This window comes from Pseudophryne corroboree, chromosome 4 (genome assembly GCF_028390025.1).
Source record: "Pseudophryne corroboree isolate aPseCor3 chromosome 4, aPseCor3.hap2, whole genome shotgun sequence".
Taxonomy (NCBI): domain Eukaryota; kingdom Metazoa; phylum Chordata; class Amphibia; order Anura; family Myobatrachidae; genus Pseudophryne; species Pseudophryne corroboree.
Genome location: NC_086447.1, coordinates 147,548,886 through 147,576,545, shown reverse-complemented (window position 1 = coordinate 147,576,545; position 27,660 = coordinate 147,548,886). Strand labels below are relative to the sequence as shown.

The 27,660-nt window shown below is 45.1% G+C and overlaps 1 protein-coding gene across 4 annotated transcripts in view; it reads left to right on the top strand.

Moving 5' to 3' along the window:
- TPO (thyroid peroxidase) overlaps positions 1–27,341 on the top strand; it is a 255,440-nt gene extending 228,099 nt beyond the window's left edge. For all 4 annotated transcript variants that reach the window (XM_063915496.1, XM_063915493.1, XM_063915494.1 and 1 more), the window contains 3 exons: positions 21,591–21,690; positions 25,371–25,491; positions 27,156–27,341. In XM_063915496.1, the coding sequence (XP_063771566.1) occupies positions 21,591–21,690; positions 25,371–25,491; positions 27,156–27,194 (260 nt within the window). In that variant the 3' untranslated portion in view covers positions 27,195–27,341. The remainder of the gene's footprint in view (positions 1–21,590; positions 21,691–25,370; positions 25,492–27,155) is intronic.
- Positions 27,342–27,660: the final 319 nt, after the last annotated feature.

Sequence of the window (27,660 nt, the reverse complement as noted above, 5' to 3'; positions counted from 1 at the left end):
CATTTTACACGGGTCCGAGGCAGACTCGGATCCTCCAGCCTTGCTCAGTTAACCCGAGCGCACCCGAACATCATCATCCCGCTGTCGTATTCTCGCGAGATTCGTATTCTAAATAAGGAGCCGCGCATTGCCGCCATTTTCACTCGTGCATTGGAGATGATAGGGAGAGGACATGCAGCGTTCTCTCAGTTGTGTTCTGTGTGCTGCAAATATCTGTGCTCAGTGTGCTTGCAAATATCTGTGCTCAGTGTGCTGAAGTGAAAATATCTACGTTCTCTGCCTGAAAAACGCTCCATATCTGTGCTGCATTGTAGTATATAGTAGGAGGACAGTGCAGAATTTTGCTGACCAGTGACCACCAGTATTTTATCAGTACGGTACAGTAGTCCACTGCTCTACCTACCTCTGTATCGTCAAGTATACTATCCATCCATACCTGTGGTGCATTTAAGTTTTGCGCAGTATATATATAGTAGGAGGACAGTGCATAATTTTGCTGACCACCAGTATATAATATATAGCAGTACGGTACAGTAGTCCACTGCTCTACCAACCTCTGTGTCGTCAAGTATACTATCCATCCATACCTGTGGTGCATTTAAGTTTTGCGCAGCATATATATAGTAGGAGGACAGTGCATAATTTTGCTGACCACCAGTATATAATATATAGCAGTACGGTACAGTAGTCCACTGCTCTACCTACCTCTGTGTCGTCAAGTATACTATCCATCCATACCTGTGGTGCATTTAAGTTTTGCGCAGCATATATATAGTAGGAGGACAGTGCATAATTTTGCTGACCACCAGTATATAATATATAGCAGTACGGTACAGTAGGCCATTGCTATTGATATATTACTGGCATATAATTCCACACATTAAAAAATGGAGAACAAAAATGTGGAGGGTAAAATAGGGAAAGATCAAGATCCACTTCCACCTCGTGCTGAAGCTGCTGCCACTAGTCATGGCAGAGACGATGAAATGCCATCAACATCGTCTGCCAAGGCCGATGCCCAATGTCATAGTAGAGAGCATGTAAAATCCAAAAAACAAAAGTTCAGTAAAATGACCCAAAAATCAAAATTAAAAGCGTCTGATGAGAAGCGTAAACTTGCCAATATGCCATTTACAACACGGAGTGGCAAGGAATGGCTGAGGCCCTCTCCTATGTTCCTCATGACTAGTGGGTCAGCTTCACATGAGGATGGAAGCACTCATCCTCTGACTAGAAAAATGAAAAGACTTAAGCTGGCAAAAGCACAGCAAAGAACTGTGCGTTCTTCTAAATCACAAATCCCTAAGGAGAGTCCAATTGTGTCGGTTGCGATGCCTGACCTTCCCAACACTGGACGGGAAGAGGTGGCGCCTTCCACCATTTGCACGCCCCCTGCAAGTGCTGGAAGGAGCACCCGCAGTCCAGTTCCTGATAGTCAAATTGAAGATGTCACTGTTGAAGTACACCAGGATGAGGATATGGGTGTTGCTGGCGCTGAGGAGGAACTTGACAAGGAGGATTCTGATGATGAGGGGGTTTGTTTAAGTCAGGCACCCAGGGAGACACCTGTTGTCCGTGGGACGAATATGGCCATTGACATGCCTGGTCAAATTACAAAAAAAATCACCTCTTCGGTGTGGAATTATTTCAACAGAAATGCGGACAACTGGTGTCAAGCCGTGTGTTGCCTTTGTCAAGCTGTAATAAGTAGGGGTAAGGACGTTAACCACCTAGGAACATCCTCCGTAATACGTCACCTGGAGCGCATTCATCAAAAGTCATTGACAAGTTCAAAAACTTTGGGTGACAGCGGAAGCAGTCCACTGCCAACTAAATCCCTTCCTCTTGTAACCAAGCTCCTGCAAACCACACCACCAACTCCCTCAGTGTCAATTTCCTCCTTAGACAGGAAAGCCAATAGTCCTGCAGGCCATGTCACTGTCAAGTCTGACGAGTCCTCTCCTGCCTGGGATTCCTCCAATGCATCCTTGAGTGCAACGCCAACTGCTGCTGGCGCTGCTGTTGTTGCTGCTTGGAGTCGATCGTCATCCCAGAGGGGAAGTCGGAAGACCACTTGTACTACTTCCAGTAAGCAATTGAATGTCCAACAGTCCTTTGCGAGGAAGATGAAATATCACAGCAGTCATCCTGCTGCAAAGCGGATAACTCAGGCCTTGGCAGCCTTGGTGGTGAGAAACGTGTTTCCGGTATCCACTATTAATTCACAGGAAACTAGAGATTTGCTTGAGGTACTGTGTCCCCGGTACCAAATACCATCTAGGTTCCATTTCTCTAGGCAGGCGATACCGAGAATGTACACAGACCTCAGAAAAGAGTCACCAGTGTCCTAAAAAATGCAGTTGTACCCAATGTCCACTTAACCACGGACATGTGGACAAGTGGATCAGGGCAGACTAAGGACTATATGACTGTGACAGCCCACTGGGTAGATGTATTGCCTCCCGCAGCAGGAACAGCAGTGGCGGCACCAGTAGCAGCATCTCGCAAACGCCAACTCATTCCTAGGCAGGCTATGCTTTGTATCACCGCTTTCCATAAGAGGCACAGAGCTGACAACCTCTTACGGAAACTGAGGAACATCATCGCAGAATGGCTTACCCCAATTGGACTCTCCTGGGGATTTCTGACATCGGACAATGCCACCAATATTGTGCGTGCATTACATGTGGGCAAATTCCAGCACGTCCCATGTTTTGCACATACATTGAATTTGGTGGTGCAGAATTATTTAAAAAACGACAGGGGCGTGCAAGAGATGCTGTCGGTGGCCCGAAGAATTGCGGGCCACTTTCGGCATTCAGCCACCGCGTGCCGAAGACTGGAGCACCAGCAAACACTCCTGAACCTGCCCCGCCATCATCTGAAGCAAGAGGTGGTAACGAGGTGGAATTCAACCCTCTATATGCTTCAGAGGATGGAGGAGCAGCAAAAGGCCATTCAAGCCTATACAGCTACCTACGATATAGGCAAAGGAGGGGGATGCACCTGACTCAAGCACAGTGGAGAATGATTTCAACGTTGTGCAAGGTTCTGCAACCCTTTGAACACGTGAAGTCAGTTCAGACACTGCCAGCCTGAGTCAGGTCATTCCCCTCATCAGGCTTTTGCAGAAGAAGCTGGAGACATTGAAGGAGGAGCTTAAACAGAGCGAATCTGCTAGGCATGTTGGACTTGTGGATGGAGCCCTTAATTCGCTTAACCAGGATTCACGGGTGGTCAATCTGTTGAAATCAGAGCACTACATTTTGGCCACCGTGCTCGATCCTAGATTTAAAACCTACATTGGATCTCTCTTTCCGGCAGACACAAGTCAGCAGAGGTTCAAAGACCTACTGGTGAGTAAATTGTCAAGTCAAGCGGAACATGACCCGTCAACAGCTCCTCCTTCACATTCTACCGCAACTGGGGCTGCGAGGAAAAGGCAAAGAATTCCGAGCCCACCCGCTGGCGGTGATGCAGGGCAGTCCGGAGCGAGTGCTGACATCTGGTCCGGACTGAAGGACCTGCCAACGATTACTGACATGTCGTCTACTGTCACTGCATATGATTCTGTCACCATTGAAAGAATGGTGGAGGATTATATGAGTGACCGCATCCAAGTAGGCACGTCAGACAGTCCGTACGTATACTGGCAGGAAAAAGAGGCAATTTGGAGGCCCTTGCACAAACTGGCTTTATTTTACATAAGTTGCCCCCCCTCCAGTGTGTACTCCGAAAGAGTGTTTAGTGCAGCCGCTCACCTTGTCAGCAATCGGCGTACGAGGTTACTTCCAGAAAATGTGGAGAAGATGATGTTCATCAAAATGAATTATAATCAATTCCTCTGTGGAGACATTCACCAGCAATTGCCTCCAGAAAGTACACAGGGACCAGAGATGGTGGATTCCAGTGGGGACGAATTAATAATCTGTGAGGAGGGGGATGTACACAGTGAAAGGGGTGAGGAATTGGACGATGAGGAGGAGGTGGACATCTGGCCTCTGTAGAGCCAGTTTGTGCAAGGAGAGATTGATTGTTTCTTTTTTGGTGGGGGCCCAAACCAACCAGTCATTTCAGTCACAGTCATGTGGCAGACCCTGTCGCTGAAATGATGGGTTTGTTAAAGTGTGAATGTCCTGTTTATACAACATAAGGGTGGGTGGGAGGGCCCAAGGACAATTCCATCTTGCACCTCTTTTTTCTTTCATTTTTCTTTGCATCATGTGCTGATTGGGGACTATTTTTTGAAGTGCCATCCTGTCTGACACTGCAGTGCCACTCCTAGATGGGCCAGGTGTTTGTGTCGGCCACTTGGGTCGCTTAGCTTAGCCATCCAGCGACCTTGGTGCACCTCTTTTTTTCTTTGCATCATGTGCTGTTTGGGGACAATTTTTTTAAGTGCCATCCTGTCTGACACTGCAGTGCCACTCCTAGATGGGCCAGGTGTTTGTGTCGGCCACTTGTGTCGCTTAGCTTAGCCATCCAGCGACCTCGGTGCAAATTTTATGACTAAAAATAATATTGTGAGGTGTGAGGTGTTCAGAATAGACTGGAAATGAGTGGAAATTATGGTTATTGAGGTTAATAATACTATGGGATCAAAATGACCCCCAAATTCTATGATTTAAGCTGTTTTTGAGGTTTTTTTGTAAAAAAAACACCCGAATCCAAAACACACCCGAATCCGACAAAAAAATTTCAGGGAGGTTTTGCCAAAACGCGTCCGAATCCAAAACACGGCCGCGGAACCGAATCCAAAACCAAAACACAAAACCCGAAAAGTTTCCGGTGTACATCTCTAATATATATATATATATATATATATATATATATATATATATATATAAATATATATATGTAGATAGATAGATAGATAGATAGATAGATAGAAATATACATACACACCTGTTATATGGCCAGAAGTATCTGGCCATACCTTTTCATTATTGAATTCAGATGTTTGAATCATACCAGTTGCCATGGGTTTATAAAATCAATCCCCTAGCCAGTCTCCATTCTCAAACATTTGTGATACAAAATGGGTTGTTCTGAGGAGCTCAGTGGCTTGAGTGTGGTACTGTGATAAGATGCCACCTTTGCATTGAGATGGTTTGTGAAATGTCATCTCTACTGGAAATTCCACGGTCAACTGTAAGTTATATTATTAGAAAAAGGAAGCATTTAGAAACAATAGCAACTCAGCCACGAAGCGGAAGACAAGGTAAAATCATAGAGGGGGGTCAACGACTCCTAAGGCACATGATGCATAAAAGTCACCAACACTCTGCTGATTCCATAGCTGAAGAGTTCCGAATTTCCAGTGGCATTAACCCTCAGTCAGGCACAGCTGGCCTGACAGGCGCCGCAAAGCTATTCTCGCTCCCCTCTCCGCCCCAAGGGGGCGCAGGGGCCTGTCCTTTCTAGTACCTTCCTATCTCTAGGTGCGGTTCGAAACCCCCCTAGTAAGTTTTCCGGCCACCTGCGTGGAGTGCAGTAGTGACCCTCATGGCCTCTCAGGCACACTGTACCCAAACTCCTAGGACTTTTGAAGGTTCGTTTTTCCTTTTAATTTCATCTATTAATTGTTTATTTTGCTAATTTTATGAATGAAAATTACAAAGGTTGTGCATATTTTACAGAAATATGTAGGTTTGTCCAGGGTGGCCTCTCAGGCACACTGCGCCCAAACTTATACTCATGTTCGTGTTTTCACTTTTTTGCTTCAGATTTCTACTGAAATGGCCCATGATTTCTCTCTTTGTACGTCTTAATGAAGGTCTCTGATCACTTTAAGAGTGTTGAAATTTAGTTAATTAGGTGCTAATGATGATTTTCTTACAGGCGCCTGTCAGGCGCACTGCGCCTGAACCCGGGAGTCCCAGAGGTGAGCCTGACGGAAGGTTAATGTAAGCACAAAAAATGTGCGGTGGGAGCTTATTGGAATGGGTTTGCTTGGCCTAGCAGCAAGTCCAATGCCAAGCGTCAGATGGAGTGTTGTAAAACACACATCGACACTGGACTGTGGAGCAGTGGAAATGTGTTCTGTGGAGTGATGAATCATACTTCATTGTTTGGCAGTCAGATGGGCGAGTCTGAGTTTGGTGGATGCCAGGAGAATGTTACCTGCCTGACTGCGTTATGCCAACTGTGAAGTTTGGTGTAAGTGGGATAATGGTATGGGGCTATTACTCAGGGTTTGGGCTAGGACCTTATCTCCAGTGAAGGACAATCTCAATGCTTCAGCATACCAAAACATTTTGGACAATGCTATCCATCCAACTTTGTGGCAACAGTTTGGAGAAGGCCCTTTTCTATTCCAACAGGACTGTGCGCCAGTGCACAAAGAAAGGACTAAAAAGACATGGTTTGATGAGTTTGGTGTAGAAGGACTTGACTGGCCTACACAGAACCCTGACCTCAACCCCATCGAGCACCTTTGGGATGAACTGGAATGGAGATTGTGAGCAAGGCTTACTCGTCCAACATCAGTGCCTAACTTCATAAATGCTCTATAGAATGAGTGGGCAAATATTCCCACAGAAACACTACAAAATCTTGTGGAAAGCCTTCCAAGAAGAGTGGAAGCTGTTACAGCTGCAGAAGGGGGTCAACTCCACATTAAAGTACATGTATTTGAATACAATGTAATTACAGTCCCTGTTGGTGTAATGGTCAGGCGTCCAAATACTTGTCCATATAGTATATATATACACAGTATATATATATATATATATATATATATATATGCTAGCTGAATACCCGCGCTTTGCTACAGAATCTGATTCCACTACTGCCACTGGAGGGAATCCGTGTCTTATACTGTTTTATAATTGTGGCACATATTAACCTAATCTGGTCCTGTCCTATACCCTCATTCTTGGAGTGAATTAAGTATTCTATTAATCCTAATAATTTGGAATTCCATTCTAATATCCCAATTGAATGAAATTGGTGACCGGGAATATTGAATAAATTCACACTTGATGTGATAATTGCTTACCTTTAGATTGTTGCCTTCATCTACCCCTGAGGAAGTCCGTTTGGATGAAATGCATAGGGTTGGGTACGCAGTACATACAAAACAAGGAGACTTTCACTCACCTAAATAAGACTCTTGTCATTTTAAATGTCATCAATGTAAATGTATTAACACTGTCACCTGCTGTATTACTGTTACCTCTATGTATTCAATGTATTAAATGTTTTTAACATTGTATTAACTGTATGAAGAATAAATAAATAATATTTTTAGATGTTTTATTTTCTGATTGGATGTTAAACTCGGTGGATACTAATCAAGTTTTGTACTTATTGTAAAAAGGAATTGGTTAATCCTACTTTCACTAGCGCCCTCTGCAAACACCATATCTGTGTATAGATAGTGGTGACTTACTTGGTATGGCAAGTACAGCAGCTCCAGCAATTTCTGCAGGATGATGCCATGATGACTTCTGGTGGATTCTGCTGCACTTCCGGTGGTGAGTATCGCAAATCCTAAAATCTAACCCCTAACTCTCCCTCTAATTCCTAACCCTAACCTCCTTCTTGTAGCCTAACCCTAACCCTCCCCCTAGCTCCTAACCTTGGCCATCCCCTCCCGTAGCCTAACCCTATCCCCTTCATCCTCCGGTCCATGCAGAATGTCAACATTTCACATTGTGAACATGTCAACATCTGCACATGCTGACATGGTCAATGTCAAGATCCCATTTTAAAATAGCTTATTAAGACCTTTATTGAGGGAGTAAAAACACAAAGGTTAATAGCAGATAGCACTCTTGAGCAAATAACAATTCATTTGTTTTGAGAATCATCCAGCGTTCAGTAAAATGTTTTCTTTTTTTTTGTTTTTTTCATTTTACTAATCCTCATAAACAGATATTTCTAGCAATTTCATAGGAACTAATTTTCTTAAGTTAATAAATTACACACTACAGTCTATTTCCCCACCCACAGTTAAATTAAAAGAGAGGGTGACTAGAACTGGAATGTTAGAAGATAATTAAATGCATTATCTTTGCACCACATATAATATCTGTTTTATGCTGATCAATGAAAGAGATAGCCTTTGGCCGACTAGAAATGGAATGACAAAATCAAAGTTTTGTAACATCAATGAGATGGGAAACGAAGTATATCAATGAGATAGAATGTACAGCTCGTAGCAGCAGATGGAAATCTCCAGAGCAATCAATTCTGTGTTCATAATTTACTCTTCCGAGGAGCTATAGTAGGTATTAAAAGGGAAATTGCCAATAAACATGAATAGTTTGTGTGTGTAGCAGTATTATATTTCTGATAAACAAGAAATCTCATATCTAGACAGAAATTTTCTCATCAATCAGAACCAGAATTAATGTCATGCCTGCATTTAGAGTAGTGGTAGAATAGATCAATTTAAAAGCAAATCCTGTATATCAAATGTTAAGTAAAAAATGGGCTGAACCTGTCATCTACAGTATGGGCCTGATCATAGTTGTAAGCTAATACATTTGCAGCTGTGATTCCGTGCAGATACTGGACCTTATTCAGGTTTGTTAGAAAATCAAAAAAGTAAGCAACTGGACAAAACCATGTTGCACTGCAGGTGGGGCAGATGTAACATGTGCAGAGAGATTTAGATTTGGGTGGGGTGCGCTCAAATGAAAATCTAAATTGCATTGTATAAATTAAGCAGCCAGCAATTGCCCTGCACATAAACAATATGACCCACCCAAATCTAACTCTCTTTGCACATGTTACATCTGCCCCACCTGCAGTGCTACATGGTTTTGCCCAGTTGCTTACTATTTTGGTTTGCCAACAACCCTGAATAACCCCCCCTGTGTGAAAATATGCAAACATCTCAGCCGGGAACAACTGTATTGAGACACACAGCAGCAGATTTGCTAATTTTGTCAACTGCTCACAAAGCCGCAGCGTGATCGCACATGCTTCACTAATAGGCTTCTGAATAACCGTATAGTCATGCAGAATAAGGGGCATGCACTGAGACACGTGAGTCATGTGTACAGGCTCACAGATGCAAGTAGGAACAACGGTGCGCCTAGTTTTGCCTAGAAGTGCAAAACTGAAATTTCAGTTTGCAAAGAGAGATTATTGAAAAAGAGGGGTGAAGATTCTCGATTTTTAGGGGAATTCTTTACTAGGTGGAGGGCACATGGCTACATTCACTCCACAAATGGATTTGTATTGTAATATATTGTATTCTTCCTTTTCTCATAACTTGGTGCAATCCTACTTTATGGAGATAGGTGGGCACCTTGATCTGTGCACCTGCCAATACTAATGATGATGACTGTGGAAACGAGTAAAATCTGAGTTGATCGCAGCAGCAAGTTTGTTAGCAATTGGGCAAAACCATGTGCAGTGCAGGGGGGGGGGGGGGCAGATATAAAATTTGCAGAGAGAGTTAGATTTGGGTGGGTTATTTTGTTTCTGTGCAGGGTAAATACTGGCTGCTTTATTTTTACACTGCAATTTAGATTTCAGTTTGAACACACCCCACCCAAATCTAACTCTCTCTGCACATGTTACATCTGTCCCCACCTGCAGTGCACATGGTTTTGCCAAACTGCTAACAAATTTTCTGCTGCGATCAACTCAGAATTAGGCCCCTTAGCTCTACAGATTCTCGCATGAGAATAAGGTAGCAAATCAGGCTTCCATGGCTGCCAACAACTGCAGCCTGTGTGTGAATCAGCCCATTTATGCTCAGGATCCAGAACAGAATCACAAAAGCATTTGGGGCAGATTCTGAGTTGCCATTTGCGTCCATGCACAGAGATCTGTACAAATCAGAATCTGCCCCTATGTGTAGCTAGGAAATCTGCTTACTGTGCATGTGTCCAAAATGTTCTTCGTTAATGTGGTTTACTTGATTGAGTCTGGTGGTATATGCAATCCACAATCTCCCACTCTGCGGAATATGGAATACAGTATTAATATTTCTCTATCGTCCTAGTGGATGCTGGGGTTCCTGAAAGGACCATGGGGAATAGTGGCTCCGCAGGAGACAGGGCACAAAAAGTAAAGCTTTAGGATCAGGTGGTGTGCACTGGCTCCTCCCCCTATGACCCTCCTCCAAGCCTCAGTTAGATTTTTGTGCCCGGCCGAGAAGGGTGCAATCTAGGTGGCTCTCCTAAAGAGCTGCTTAGAAAAGTTTAGCTTAGGTTTTTTATTTTACAGTGAGTCCTGCTGGCAACAGGATCACTGCAACGAGGGACTTAGGGGAGAAGAAGTGAACTCACCTGCGTGCAGGATGGATTGGCTTCTTTGGCTACTGGACATTAGCTCCAGAGGGACGATCACAGGTACAGCCTGGATGGTCACCGGAGCCTCGCCGCCTGCCCCCTTGCAGATGCTGAAACAAGAAGAAGGTCCAGAATCGGCGGCATGAAGACTCCTCAGTCTTCTTAAGGTAGCGCACAGCACTGCAGCTGTGCGCCATTTCCTCTCAGCACACTTCAGACGGCAGTCACTGAGGGTGCAGGGCGCTGGAAGGGGAGCGCCCTGGGAGGCAATGAAAACCTATTTTTGGCTAAAAATACCTCACATATAGCCTCCGGGGGCTATATGGAGATATTTAACCCCTGCCAGAATCCGTTAAGAGCGGGAGACTAGGCCGCCGAAAAAGGGGCGGGGCCTATCTCCTCAGCACACAGCGCCATTTTCCCTCACAGAAAGGCTGGAGGGAAGGCTCCCAGGCTCTCCCCTGCACTGCACTACAGAAACAGGGTTAAAACAGAGAGGGGGGGCACTAATTTGGCGTTAGAAATATATAAAAAAGATGCTATAAGGGAAAACACTTATATAAGGTTGTCCCTATATAATTATAGCGTTTTTGGTGTGTGCTGGCAAACTCTCCCTCTGTCTCTCCAAAGGGCTAGTAGGTCCTGTCCTCTATCAGAGCATTCCCTGTGTGTGTGCTGTGTGTCGGTACGTGTGTGTCGACATGTATGAGGACGATGTTGGTGAGGAGGCGGAGCAATTGCCTGTAATGGTGATGTCACTCTCTAGGGAGTCGACACCGGAATGGATGGCTTATTTAGGGAATTACGTGATAATGTCAACACGCGGCAAGGTCGGTTGACGACATGAGACGGCCGACAAACAATTAGTACCGGTCCAGACGTCTCAAAAACACCGTCAGGGGTTTTAAAACGCCCGTTTGCTTTAGTCGGTCGACACAGACACAGACAGGGACACTGAATCCAGTGTCGACGGTGAATAAACAAACGTATTCCTTATTAGGGCCACACGTTAAGGGCAATGAAGGAGGTGTTACATATTTCTGATACTACAAGTACCACAAAAGAGGGTATTATGTGGGATGTGAAAAAACTACCGTAGTTTTTCCTGAATCAGATAAATTAAATGAAGTGTGTGATGATGCGTGGGTTCCCCCCGATAGAAAATATGGGCGGTATACCCTTTCCCGCCAGAAGTTAGGGCGCGTTGGGAAACACCCCTTAAGGTGGATAAGGCGCTCACACGCTTATCAGAACAAGTGGCGGTACCGTCTATAGATAGGGCCGTCCTCAAGGAGCCAGCTGACAGGAGGCTGGAAAATATCATAAAAAGTATATACACACATACTGGTGTTATACTGCGACCAGCGATCGCCTCAGCCTGGATGTGCAGAGCTGGGGTGGCTTGGTCGGATTCCCTGACTAAAAATATTGATACCCTTGACAGGGACAGTATTTTATTGACTATAGAACATTTAAAGGATGCATTTCTATATATGCGAGATGCACAGAGGGATATTTGCACTCTGGCATCAAGAGTAAGTGCGATGTCCATATCTGCCAGAAGATGTTTATGGACACGACATTGGTCAGGTGATGCAGATTCCAAACGGCACAAAGGTGTATTGCCGTATAAAGGAAGAGGAGTTATTTGGGGTCGGTCCATCGGACCTGGTGGCCACGGCAACTGCTGGAAAATCCACCGTTTTTTACCCTAAGTCACATCTCTGCAGAAAAAGACACCGTCTTTTCAGCTTCAGTCCTTTCGTCCCTATAAGAGTCATATCTGCCCAGGGATAGAGGAAAGGGAAGAAGACTGCAGCAGGCAGCCCATTCCCAGGAACAGAAGCGTTCCACCGCTTCTGACAAGCTCTCAGCATGACGCTGAGACCGTACAGGACCCCTGGATCCTACAAGTAGTATCCCAGGGGTACAGATTGGAATGTCGAGACGTTTCCCCTGCGCAGGCTCCTGAAGTCTGCTTTACCAAGGTCTCCCTCCGACAAGGAGGCAGTATGGGAAACAATTCACGAGCTGTATTCCCAGCAGGTGATAATTAAATTACCCCTCCTACAACAAGAAAAGGGGTATTATTCCACACTATATTGTGGTACTGAAGCCAGAAGGCTAGGTGAGACCTATTCTAAATCTAAAAAAATTTGAACATTTACAAAGGTTCAAATCAAGATGGAGTCACTCAGAGCAGTGATAACGAACCGGGAAGAAGGGGACTATATGGTGTCCCGAGACATCAGGGATGCTTACCTCCATGTCCCAAATTTGCCCTTATCACTAAGGGTACCTCAGGTTCGTGGTACAGAACTGTCACTATCAGTTTCAGACGCTGCCGTTTGGATTGTCCACGGCACCCCGGGTCTTTACCAAGGTAATGGCCGAAATGATGGTTCTTCTTCGAAGAAAAGGCGTCTTAATTATCCCTTACTTGGACGATCTCCTGATAAGGGCAAAGTCCAGGGAACAGTTGGAGGTCGGAGTAGCACTATCTCGGATACTGTTACAACAGCAGGGGTGGATTCTAAATATTCCAAAATCGCAGCTGATCCCGACAACAAGTCTCCTGTGCTTAGGGATGATTCTGGACACAGTCCAGAAAAAGGTGTTTCTCCCGGAAGAGAAAGCCAGGGAGTTATCCGAGCTAGTCAGGAACCTCCTAAAATCAGTGCATCATTGCACAAGGGCCATGGTAAAAAAATGGTGACTTCCTTCGAAGCAATTCCAGTCGGCAGATTTCATACAAGAACTTTTCAGTGGGATCTGCTGGACAAATGGTCCGGATCGCATCTTCAGATGCATCAGCGGATAACCCTATATCCAAGGACAAGGGTGTCTCTCCTGTGGTGGTTACAGAGTGCTCATCTTCTAGAGGGCCGCAGATTCGGCATTCAGTTTTGGATGTTGGTGACCACGGAGGCCAGCCCGAGAGGCTGGGGAGCAGTCACACAAGGAAAAAATTTCCAGGGAGTGTGATCAAGTCTGGAGACTTTTCTCCACATAAATATAGCTAAGGGTAAATTTATAATGCTCTAAGCTTAGCAAGACCTCTGCTTCAAGGTCAGCCGGTATTGATCCAGTGGGATAAAACATCACGGCAGTCGCCCACGTAAATAGACAGGGCGGCACAAGAAGCAGGAGGGCAGTGGCAAAAACTGCAAGGACTTTTCGCTGGGCGGAAAATCATGTGATAGCACTGTCAGCAGTGTTTCATTCCGGGAATGGAAACTGGGAAGCAGACTTCCTCAGTAGGCACGACCTCCACCCGGCAGAGTGGGAACTTCATGGGGAAGTTTTCCACATGATTGTAAACCGTTGGGAATTACCAAAGGTGGACATGATGGCGTCCCGTCTGAACAAAAAACGGGACAGATATTGCGCCAGGTTAAGAGACCCTCAGGCAATAGCTGTGGACGTTCTGGTAACACCGTGGGTGTACCAGTCGGTGTATGTGTTCCATCCTCTGCTTTTCATACCTAAGGTACTGAGAATTATAAGACGTAGAGGAGTAAGAACTATACTCATGGCTCCGGATTGGCCAAGAAGGACTTGGTACCCGGAACTTCAAGAGATGCTCACAGAGGACTTATGGCCTCTGCCGCTAAGAAGGGACTTGTTTCAGCAAGTACCATGTCTGTTCCAAGACTTACCGCAGCTGCGTTTGACGGCATGGCGGTGGAACGCCGGATCCTAAGGGAAAAGGCATTCAGGAAGAGGTCATTCCTACCCTGGTCAAAGCCAGAAAGGAGGTGACCGCACAACATTATCACCACATGTGGCGAAAATATGTTGCGTGGTGTGAGGCCAGGAAGGCCCCACGAAGAAATTTCAACTCGGTCGATTCCTGCATTTCCTGCAAACAGGAGTGTCTATGGGCCTCAAATTGGGGTCCATTAAGGTTCAAATTTCGGCCCTGTCGATTTTTCTTCCAGAAAGAATTGGCTTCAGTTCCTGAAGTCCAGAAGTTTGTCAAGGGAGTATTGCATATACAACCCCCTTTTGTGCCTCCAGTGGCACTGTGGGATCTCAACGTAGTTCTGGGATTCCTCAAAACACATTGGTTTAAAACCAGTCAAATCTGTGGATTTGAAGCATCTCACATGAAAAGTGAACATGCTCTTGGACCTGGCCTGGACCAGGCGAGTGTCAAATTGGTGGTTTTTTTCTCAAAAAAGCCCATATCTGTTTGTCCATTCGGACAGGGCAGAGCTGCGGACTCGTCCCCAGTTCTCTCCCTAAGGTGGTGTCAGTGTTTCACCTGAACCAGCTTATTGTGGTGTCTTGCGCCTACTAGGGACTTGGAGGACTCCAAGTTGCTAGATGTGGTCAGGGCCCTGAAAATATAGGTTCCAGGACGGCTGGAGTCAGGAAAACTGACTTGCTGTTATCCTGTATGCACCCAACAAACTGGGTGCTCTTGCTTCTAAGCAGACTTTTGCTAGTTGGATGTGTAATACAATTCAGCTTGCACATTCTGTGGCAGGCCTGCCACAGCCAAAATATGTAAATGCCCATTCCACAAGGAAGGTGGGCTCATCTTGGGCGGCTGCCCGAGGGGTCTCGGCTTTACAACTTTGCCGAGCGGCTATTTAGTCAGGGGCAAACACGTTTGTAAAATCCTACAAATTTGATAACCTGGCTAAGGAGGACCTGGAGTTCTCTCATTCGGTGCTGCAGAGTCATCCGCACTCTCCCGCCCGTTTGGGAGCTTTGGTATAATCCCCATGGTCCTTTCAGGAACCCCAGCATCCACTAGGACGATAGAGAAAATAAGAATTTACTTACCGATAATTCTATTTCTCGGAGTCCGTAGTGGATGCTGGGCGCCCATCCCAAGTGCGGATTATCTGCAATACTTGTATATAGTTACAAAAATCGGGTTATTATTGTTGTGAGCCATCTTTCAGAGGCTCCGCTGTTATCATACTGTTAACTGGGTTCAGATCACAGGTTGTACAGTGTGATTGGTGTGGCTGGTATGAGTCTTACCCGGGATTCATAAATCCTTCCTTATTGTGTACGCTCGTCCGGGCACAGTATCCTAACTGAGGCTTGGAGGAGGGTCATAGGGGGAGGAGCCAGTGCACACCACCTGATCCTAAAGCTTTACTTTTTGTGCCCTGTCTCCTGCGGAGCCGCTATTCCCCATGGTCCTTTCAGGAACCCCAGCATCCACTACGGACTCCGAGAAATAGAATTATCGGTAAGTAAATTCTTATTTTAACACTATAGATGGTCTATAGCAGTGGTTTTCAAACTGTGTGCCGTGGCACCCTAGGGTGCCGCAAGGCTATTGCAGGGTTGCCTTGGATTGGTGGTTCAGGACCATGTCAAATTATTTCTGGTCAATGTAATAGGCAAAACCAGTGCTGATGGCTGCTAATCATAAAATATGTGGACAAACAGAATCAAATCGTGTCCCTCACCAAACAATTGAAACTAAGGGTGACATATAAACCGAATTAATTGAATTTAAATAACTTTCTAAATTTCTCAATAGAAACTTTTGGCCTAGGGGTGCCTTGAAAAAAATTCTGATGCTCTAGGGCGCCGTGATTTAAAAAAAGTTTGAGAACAACTGGTCTATAGTATAGGCTGTATCAAACATATTTAAATAACATAACTAAAATAAGTGGTCAGGTAAAGGTTAAACATACAATAATAAATAAATACACAAACATAATACAGCCAGTACTGCACTATCTAAGCACACATTCTCCCACCTCGTGGTAAGGGTCCTGTCTCTTCTTCCTGGTAGCTACTCTCTGGTCCAGTGCACTGATTGAGGACTGCACACACAAGAAACTTGGTATAAGAGGCTGCCACCACTGGGCATGTGCAGCAGTTTTGATCTATCCCTTAAACTGCATGATGTGGTGGCAGAGGCGTAACTAGGGTTTTCGGAGCCCTGGGCAAGATGAAGAGTGGCGCCCCCCCCCCCAAAAAAAAAAAAAAAAACACCAAAAGAAGTATGTGCGCGCGCCGAAAAATGAGCTTGGCCACGCACCAGAAGTGGTGTGGCCACTGAAAATGCCCCACAGTGCCAGTTACATTGCCCCACAGTGCCAGTTACATTGCCCCACAGTGCCAGATACATGCCCCACAGTGCCAGTTACAATGCCCCACAGTGCCAGTTACATGCCCCACAGTGCCAGATACATGCCCCACAGTGCCAGTTACATTGCCCCACAGTGCCAGTTACAATGCCCCACAGTGCTAGATACATGCCCCACAGTGCCAGATACATGCCCCAGAGTGCCAGTTACATTGCCCCACAGTGCCAGTTACATGCCCCAAAGTGCCAGATACATGCCCCACAGTGCCAGTTACATTGCCCCACAGTGCCAGATACATGACCCACAGTGCCTGATACATGCCCCACAGTACCAGTTACATGCCCCCCCCCCCCCCCCCGCTCACTCACCGCTTCTTCCCATTCCCTCTGTGCTATGTGAGGGGAGGATAGCACAGCGCCTCTCCTGCCCCTCAACGCTCCAGGTCTCCGGCGGCGGCTATGTGGCACCGGTTCGCTAGCCAATCAGAGCTCGCGGACTGGCAGCCAATCAGGAGCCGGTCCGCAAGCTCTGATTGTCTAACGCCGCCGGAGACCGGACACACGCAGCGCTGCTGGCAGCGGCGGTGAGGACATTGAGGGGAGGGAGAGATGCTGCGCTCTCCTCCCCTCACATTGCTGCGTGACGGGGGCGAGTAGGGCATGATGCCCTGGCCGCCGGCGGCGCCCCCCTCTGCTGGGCCTGCCAAGGCGCCCAGGGCACGTACCCCACTCGCCCTACCCTAGTTACGCCTCTGTGTGGTGGCAGCTCTAGTAATTGTATTATATACCATTGCTATTGTCATAATTTGAGCAACTCCCCGCGCATTTTTCCTATGTCTGTGGATCTCCTTTTCCTTTCCTACAGTATATCAGTTGGAGCATTACAGGCACCAGTGCTGTGTTCTCCACTGTCTGCACTGCATTTCTCTTAAAATGATTAACTCCTACTGTATATAGCTCAGTATCTTCTGTATGTGGATGAAATCCAAAACATACAGTACCCATCTCTCAGCATCTGTGATGGCCCGCATTACTGGATGTCTTTCTGACATTTTATCTTGGATGTCCTCTCAAAACATAATGTTTAAAGAGAGCAAATAATATTCCTGCCGTAGAACACAATATGACTATAAACCAGGGGCATAACCAGAACTTGTGGGCCCCATAGCAAGATTTTGAAGAGACCTCTCCCCATTGCCTCTAGAGAGATACCTCTCTCCACAGTGGTTTTTCACTTTATTACCCATTATATTGCTCTGGATCATTTTTTGCAATATACAGCAATGTACCTTATTTAATTTTATGCCCCATAGTAGTGCACTAGTTTACATTATACCACACAGTGTCACCAGCTCATATAATACCACATTGGATTCCTCCTAATTAACAATATGCCACATTGTAGTGCTGCCAGTACACATTATGCCACACGGTGCTTCCAGGTCACATTATGCCACACAGGGGGGTGGGGACCAACCAGCATCTACTTGAGGTGGATAATTCCTAATGCAGTACATTCCATTTGAGTAACAATCTTCATAATTCGGGCACACTGTCCCTTTTTGGGACAGTCCTAATCTCGGAGCTCAATTTCCACCCTACCCCAGCTTTATAAAGGCTGTAAAGAAGGAGAAGCCTACTATCCAACAGTGCTGGGCTTACTGACTAACTCAGATGTGTCTTTGAGCATGAAACAGGATTGTGGGAGATGGATCATAGCAGTGTGGAGCTTTATTGAGAGGGAGAGATCACCACTGATGAGTACCCCTTTTCATTCCCAGGAAATTGGCCAGACCCAATTTCTTAGCAGGAAATTTCAAGAACTTGTAAGACAACTATATGAGTTTTCCAGGAGCCCCATAGGCCTCTGGGCCCCAAAGTAATAGCATCCCTTGCATGCACTATAATTACGCCAATGCTATAAACCCACACCTCAAACTCACTGCCTAGGTGTTATCTTTAACTAGGAAATGTCCATAGGTGGTGGTGGTGGTTGAGTAATGTTGTGAGGCATGTTTGTTTGGCAAACATTAGGCTGCTTAATAGTTAATACCAGTAGATATTCATTTTAATGAAACAAGCTGCCTGTTTACTTTTGCTACAATGTTCATACTTTTATAGCCACAGTCCACACATCTACTAATGACTACTTCCAGTAGCATAACGCACCATTTGTAGGATGTAATGCCATCCGATTTGGCCGGAGGTGTGGGTTGCCGGCCAAACTCTGACTTATTTTAAAAAAGGCAATCATTTACAAGGCATGGTTTTACCTTGTAAATGACTGCCCCTTTAAATAAATGTCCGCATTAAGCTGGCATCCCACACGTCCGCCCAACTCAGACGGCATTACATCCAGCCCCATGTTACAAACCACATGTCAACTCAAGCCGGGTCCATGCACATGACAATGGCTTCAGTGTATTCTATTGGCCACCACAGTCACCAGACCACATTCCAAAAACCAACTTTGGGGTCTAGTGGAATGGAGCTTTTTAACATGAAAGTGCCCCACACATGTACTGTGGGGGTCATTCCGAGTTGTTCGCTCGCAAGCGGATTTTAGCAGATTTGCTCATGCTAAGCCGCCGCCTACTGGGAGTGAATCTTAGCATCTTAAAATTGCGAACGATGTATTCGCAATATTGCGATTACACACCTCGTAGCAGTTTCTGAGTAGCTTCAGACTTACTCGGCATCTGCGATCATTTCAGTGCTTGTCGTTCCTGGTTTGACGTCACAAACACACCCAGCGTTCGCCCAGACACTCCCCCGTTTCTCCGGCCACTCCTGCGTTTTTTCCGGAAACGGTAGCGTTTTTTCCCACACGCCCATAAAACAGCCTGTTTCCGCCCAGTTACACCCATTTCCTGTCAATCACATTACGATCGCCAGAACGATGAAAAAGCCGTGAGTAAAAATCCTAACTGCATAGCAAATTTACTTGGCGCAGTCGCAGTGCGGACATTGCGCATGCGCATTAAGCGGAAAATCGCTGCGATGCGAAGATTTTTAGCGAGCGAACAACTCGGAATGACCCCCTGTATTTTTACTAGTATCATTCACTATGTTGTTAGCTATTGTGGCTAACAAGACAACTTAGACACCATTGTTTCCCAAACAATGGTGATGTCAGCATAGACCTTTCATGTAAAATAACATCAGCAAAGGGCAATAGTGGGCAGAAGTATCTATACCAGGATTGAGATACTGTATACAGTATATGCATTAGTGCAAGGCAAATCAGGTAAACACTGTTGATCAATTTATTGCAAATATCAATCTATAGTGCAAAAACAATCAATAAACTTGACACAATATTATATCATAAACCATTATACACCCTGGGTAGTACATGTTCTAGAGTTCAGGTGTGCAAAGTATTCAGTTAGTGGACTACTGAGCAGTGGAGGAAGATGTCATTGTCAGATGAATAGCCTTCACTGTGTACTGGAAAGAATTGGGTAGATCTGCTCCCTTTGAAAGGAAAGGTCACTGCTAATCACTATCTAATAGTGTTCATATTAACACCATTTTGCAGCATTTCTTTCCTGCCAGGACAGATGTCTAAGGAACGACATTGCCCCCACCCACAGAGCATGTGTGTTTGCCCAGTGGTTTAATGAGCATTGATTTTATCTATGTAGCTTCTCATACACCTGGTCTGATCCAAGTCAAAAATTTGTGGGATAGTCTGGAAAACACCTAAGACAATATATTCTAGCACAGCGGTGGCCAACCCGCGGCTCATGAGCCGCATGCTGCTCTCTCCTTCATGTGATGTGGCTCCAGCACCCACACCCGGTACTGCTCCCAGCCTCCCACTATAGCCTGCCTCCTCTGACATGTATTCACGCTGGCACCGCTCCGTTCTGTGCGCGATGTGACGTCATGACATCCCATCGCATAATGACAGGCGGAGCCTCTGCCAAGAGGAGAGGATAGATCTGGTCGCTGGACTTGTGGACGCCACGGTAAGTATGTTCCTCGTAGGCCTAATAGCCCGCAGAGATTATGCTGCGGGTGCGGCGATGCCTGAATGCCGGGGAAGGGGGGAGCATGGGATCCGGTTTGGGAGGGGGGGGTTGTGCATGCACAGCAGACCCTTACACAGAGCTGCCCCTGCACATAGAGGCAAGATGAGGGAGGGGGGAGCCTGGGGAGCTCCAGCTACAAACATCATACTAAAGGCTCACGCACAAAAATAGGGCATGGCCTTGTGCTGCTCTTTATCTGGACTACAGATATTTTGGGGCTCTTTGCCTCTGACTAGTTGGCCACCCCTGTTCTAGCACATTGAAATACTGTATGCATCAGTAGACTGATTCTCTTGCGGATCCCACCATTTGCAGTTCCAGAAACTGGTAGACTCAATTCCACATACCATTCGTAAAAGCCAAGCATGGTACAACTAGAAAGTGACTTTATATTGGTGTTTCTGTATTTGTCCAATAGATAGTTATGCAAACAGTGATACACTTTTATAGTATTATTTTTACTAATATAGTTAAAATACAGACCAATCTACTGGACAATTCCGATGCCAATCCGATCCGTTGGTCAGCAGACTACAATGATTGTGAAAAGTAGGGAATCGTCAAAATCCTACATGTTAGAAATCCCCAAATCCCCAATTCTAATCATTTTGGGTCGGAATAGACAAATCGAGGATTCCTAATAGGTTGGATTTTGCCACTAATCTTGCCAATGACCCAACTGAGGCATCGGTAAAACAGGGAATTGCAGCAATTAATCTTAGATGTATGGCCCCTTAACATGTTTAATGTCCGCTTGGTTAACATTACTTTATTCCATCTATCTCCTAAATGTGGATTTGTTTTGAATTCCAGGGTCATGGATTAAATGTTCCTCTCACTTTGCAATAAATGACTATTAAGATAATTGTACTTCAGCTGTGACTACATAAATGTCACAATAGATTTCCATCATTATTTAGCATTTGGTAAAGACAGGAAAAAAATAAAACAACTTGGTTTTTTAGACAAAATGTTTTACAGCTGCATTTATGCCTGAAAGTGTAACACATTGGAGCCACTGGAAAATGCTACTTTTTGACAATTGTTGTTATTATTTTAAAAACTAACAGTAATTAATAAAAAAAATTTTTGGTGGTATTAAAAAGTTCATGAGTTACAACAGAGTAAGGGAAAATGGTTGCAAAGTGCGTTTATTTGTGATTGCTATTCGTTTTAGCAGTGATGCTGTATAACATCCTATTACACCAATATTTAGTGATAACACTCTCTCCCTAGATTCCGGAAGATTGCCACGTGCATCAGTAGCCTCTGTTATTTTAGTTGCCATTTTGTTTGCGTCATGGTCGGCGATATTATGGATTTTAGTCTGCAGATGGTAAGCAGTGTTTTCTGTGTTTTCCACTCATTTTTGCTCATTTATTAGTTGTCGATCAACTGGATATCAAGGGTCTGATGCAGAGTTGAATGCAAGTTGGGCAAATATTCTCACTACTTGTGTGCACAGAAAAAATATGTATATGCGCCCATATACAGTCAGACCCCACCCTGGGCCTAATTCAGATTTGCATGTAAACCCCATAGTTTACGTAAATATCCAATGTTTAGTGGTCTGCGCAGACACAAGACACGCTCTGCACATGTGCAGAACAGGTCTGGCAATATCGTTCACAGCCCCCTGTAATGATTGACATGCTACTACATTTGTTGGGCGGATCGCGGACGGCAAACAGCACAGTTCTTCAAAACTGGGGCATGTCACCCTCGTTTTGTAGGCGTGACGGATCTAGGGTGTCCGGATCCTACTGACAGTCTGAGTAAGCTTCAGCTTATGGAAACTGACCATGGTCTGCAAACATTGTGAATTGTGACACGTAGTTGTTATAGATCTGAGGCTGGGTCCTCAGACACAGCACTCGGATCTTGCAGATGCATGCAGGAGGTGTCTATCTCCTACAGATGCCTCCTGCAGCATTTGCATTTTATTCAAATCTGAATTAGGCCACCTACAGATTTGTCCCTTTGAGTTGGGTCAAAGAATGCAGCATCCCATGGCGTCTCGCGGGGACATGCATACGCATTCCCCCGCTGCATATTCACGCATCTCCGCTCATCAAAAAGTAACATTGAGTGATTGCAGGAAGCGGGATTAGGACCCTCCCGGTGCCTGCGTACAGAAGGGGTAAAGGGCAGCATGACTTGAAACGGGTAGTGGAAGTTTACACACCCGCTACCCGAGTTACGGGCTGCAACAAGAATCAGTAGTTACAGAAGCGCGCGTTCTTCTCACACACCCCACGATTATTAGCATATGAAAGGGACATTACGATGTGAGGTCCTGCGATGCATACGCATCACGGGAATGCCACATCACGCCGCTAAAATAAGCAAAGATGTGTGAAAACACATCTGTATACGCACATTGGGGTATATTTACTAAAGTGCGGGTTTATAGAAGTGGAGATATTGCCCATAGCAACCACTCAGATTCCAGCTATTATATTCTAAGGGAGGTGTTTGATAGATAGACATTTAAAAGATAGACAGTCAATACGTCAACACCATATGGTCGACAGTCAAAAGTCTGACGGGGTCAAAAGGTCGACAGGGTCAAAAGTCCAACAGTCAAAAGGTAAACACATGTTTTTTAGGGTTTTTTCATGCTTTTACAAAAAAAATTTTTATTTACTATCCATGTCACAAACTATTACCTTTAGTAACCTTGTGGTGAGCAAAGCAAGCCTGCGAGGGGATGCATTTCAACAATTTGGGGAAAAATTGTTTAAAAACACAAAATAATGCAAAAAATATATTTTTGCTGTCTACCATTTGAACCAGTCGACCTTTTAACTGTCGACCTTTTGACCCTGTCGGACTTTTGACTGTCGACCATATGGTGTCGACCTAATGACTGTCTATCTTTTAAATGTCTAAAGGGCCCCATACACTACAACGATATGCCCTGAGGCTGAAGTCGGAGGCGATTTCCCTTGAACTCTCCCGGGAGTGGTTCCATACGATTCCATACGATTTGGTACATTTTGCATGTGATATATGGTATGTGATCCCAGCCATGCCCGTGGGAACCGACATATCACGAGTGCAGCACTAACGATCCAGGGGAGCCGATCCGACCCTCACGCGGCCGCACATCGGATTGGATCAGATCGGATACACAGCCAAAATGCCCGATTTCACTCAATATATCGGCCTGAATGCCCGAATTGGGCTGAAATCGTCTATAATCGTTCTAATGTATGGGGCCCTTAACATGTATACCACACCCATATTTTAAAAGGTACTAAATAAATAATAAGTCGAATATGATTGGTTGTTTTGGGCAACATCTCCACTTTTATAAACCCACAGCTTACTAAATATACCCCTTTGACGTTCGTAGCTGTCCTAATCATCAAGGCGCACTTGGGTGTGGTATTGAAAGTCGACAGTAACTAGGTCGACAATGTCTAGGTCGACCACTATTGGTCGACAGTAACTAGGTCGACAGGGTGTCTAGGTCGACAGGGTCTTTAGGTCGACATGGTCTAGGTCGACAGGTCAAAAGGTTGACATGAGTTTTTAATGTTATTTTGGTGTTGTTTTCTTCGTAGAGTGATCGGGAACCCCAATTAGTGCACCGCTTCGCTCGCCATGCTTCGGGCATGGTGCCTTCGCTCCGCTACCGCTTCGCTCGGCACAGATTACTGTTCCAATCGTAGTCCACGTGGATCGTTAAGTATGAAAAGGTTCAAAAAAAGAAAAAAAAGTGAAAAACTCATGTTGACCTTTTGACCTGTCGACCTAGAACATGTCGACCTAAAGACCCTGTCGATCTAGACACCCTGTCGACCTAGTTACTGTCGACCAATAGTGCTCGACCTAGACATTGTCGACCTAGTTACTGTCAACTTTCAATCCGGATCCCGGCGCACTTACAGCCATATATACTTGGTGCAAATAATATGCCTTGAAACAGTCTGTTTTAGGTTTCAGCCTAGGATGTAGTCTGAATGTCGGCATTCATAAATGTCAACACCATAATGACAACATGGTCATAATGTCAACATTCAGAATTTCGACATGTTCAGACTGTTGACAGCAGGTCTACATTCAAAATGTCCACACTGACAAAATGCTGACATGTTCAAAATGTCTACATCACTGGTTCTCAAACTCAGTCCTCAGGACCCCACACGGTTCACGTTTTCCACGTCACCCAGCAGCTGCACTGTGTATCACCAACTGTCATATTTTAAAAATGTACAGGTGACCTGCAAAATATGGACCGTGTGGGGTCCTGAGGACCGAGTTTGTGAACCTGTGGTCTACATTATGGATGACGACATATGAACTTGGGGTTAGGGTGAGGCTGTAATTATAGTTAAGGTTAGGCTAAAATATAAGTGTTGACATTCACAAAATCAACATACTAAACAGGTTCACATTTTGAAAAGGTCGACAAGTTAAATGAAGACATTCTGAATAAACCAACATTTTGGTGTTAATTTAGTGTATGTCGACATTACATACCACACCAAGCTTGGGATGTATCAGAATGGCGACATTCAGTCCAACTCAGTATAGCCTGCAGAACATTGACTATGTGGGAGTGGCCTGTTACAGCCTAGTTATGCCTATTCAGTTGCCCATCCTGGCTGCTCTGGTCACCTCTGTTTTCTACTGCCGGCATCTCATACGCCTACTCAGATTTTTTTTAAATATATTCTTTTACTTTACTTACTGCTGTCAGTACCTTCATGTCATTCATAGGGGAGAATTCAATTGTCATCAGTGTGCTGCCGCACTGTGTGGCTAGACATGTGCCACAGAATTAGGGTAACCCAACATCACTAATTTTACTAATCTCCTATACGGCATGCAAGAGGAAATTGGTGATGTTGGTCACCAGAAGATGCTGGTGTTCTGCTCATCCCAACTGGATATCACATAGAACTGAATTGCCCCAGAGTGTTTTATTGTGTTACGTTCTACAGTTTCTCCCCACAACATCATGTTCCAGCACTCATCTGCGTACAGTCACTGCATTTTCTATTACAGGAAATCTTTCTTTAAGGAATCTGCTGATGCTCACAGAGGAGACGACTTGAATGTGGATGGTTTAAAATGTCACAGAATATCTTTGTCATTTCCATCAATTCCTCTAGAACAAATCCACAAGGTAAGCCATGTTAGAAAATGTTTAACCCCTGACCACCTTATAAGATGTGCAAAATACAGTTATTATAAGTCTTAAAAAGCTTTCCAGACACCCACTGATCCAGAACCACCTGCAAAACGTCTCTCCCCTCAATGCACATTAAACTATCTTATCCTGCTAAGTGATATGTCATTTTGGATTTGGTCACAGAATCCCATCAGCCAGGTTCCTGCATCTAGCCTGACATGCTGATTCACATGTGCACACCTGTACAAACGGGCATGCACCTAGAGAAATAGGTGCACCTAGAGAAATAGGTGCACCTAGAGAAATAGGTGCATAATCAGGACAGGTCCGTCAATAACAAAATAAACAACACAGAAGAATGAAGAATATGACAGGGAACAGGAGGAGCTGTAAAGCAATATTCCAAATAGAATTTATTTAGGAAGGATTCCTGATTCAGACATGGACATATAGATGACACTGGACGTAAGTGGCAAATGTTTTAGTCTGCGCATGGATCTGAGCCGCACCGCGCATACATCCCCTTGGTTTCTGCATAAAGACACAGATCCCTGCAATTTCTGTGAGTGTTTCTAGGTAGTAACATGTGGTTGGCTAGGCAGACACGGATGTATCATGGGCGTGTTGCGGTCAGTGACTGTGTAAAATGAAAGCAGCAGTAGAACAGAGTTGCAGTAGTAGCTGCAGCACCTCTGAATCAGGCCCAGAGTGAAATGAATAGGAGAAGGATGGGTAATGTATATGGAAGAAATCAAATATTCTACTTTATTCAAAAGTATTGGAGAAAAAAAAAAAAATAAATAAAAAAAAAAATTGTACTCACTAAAATGTGTGCTCCTGATTTTATGGTTGCCAGGTTGGGAGAGGTCCTTCCCCATCCCTGGACTCCATGATTTTTCTGTAGTGCAAGGGGTTTTGACAGGTGATCATATTGATCACCAGGCAATAATCTGTATGCAAGGTACACGGTTTGAAAGAAGGGGCTCTTTCTAGGTGCTCAGCAGTTTTCATCCGCATGCACCTGCATGCTGGTGGCACTACACTATCTGGCCTGACAGCTGGCAGACGTCCACATTAGTCCTTAGGGGCAGTGGGGCTGAGGTAAACCCTTGTTTTTGTAATACAGCCCATTGCACTGCAGTCAAAAACATCTTTTTGTCCAATTCCGATCAGTTCCAAAATATCTGAATCCACTACATGTAGGCAGCTATTCCACCACACGCACACGCAGGTTGGGTATGATATGCAGGTGGTCGGGATACTGGTGGTCACATGAACAACCGCGGCATCCCAACAGTGAGAATCCCAGCACTGGATGGTAGTAAGTATTTGACCCCTTTCCCCTACCCTACTCTAACTCTAAGGAGGTTTTGGCTAGGGCTAACCCCCCCAAGTGCCTAACCCTACCCCCCCAGTACCTAACCCTAACACCCCAACGCCAGGCCCTAACCCCGCAATGGTACTCGCCTTCGGGATGTTGGAATGTCAGTATCCTGGCGCCGGTCTCCTGAGGGGTGTTGGGATTCCGGCTTGGGTCACATGATCGCCACCATCCCGCCCGCCGGGATGCTAAATACATCCCGCACATGCTGTGCTCTACTGTAGACACCTATTAAAGATGCTGTTACCGTCTAACATGCAGTACTTATCTGTTTCAGGAAACAAATGATGGTCATCATATCTTACTACACGTATAATGATAGTAACAAAACACAGAAGTAGAATTACGTATATTGGACTCCACTTAACTGTTGGGAAAACAAATCCATATTTTTCATGAATTTGGACATCAAACAACAGACTGTCCTGGACAAATGTGATGCATGGGTGATTAACAACTTGTATTGTCCTGCTTTAAAAAAATAAACAAAATGCATTGTCACCCTATGAGGATGTAATATGTCTGTTATCTGGCCAGATGCAGGTATGTCTGAGATTAAATGTATAATAATATTGCAGTCAGTAGCATAAGAACGAATGCAGAGTGCAGAGTATGCGTGTGTGCGGACCATGTCTTGGGTGTTCTCGATCTGCGCACGTTCCAGAGCCGAGCGCACAGGTGACACAGATTCATACACATATCAAGCATCTAAGGAAACATGACTGGGCTGTAGCTTGTAGGCTTATGTTCAATGAGGGTGTGACCATGGAACTGCGGAAGTG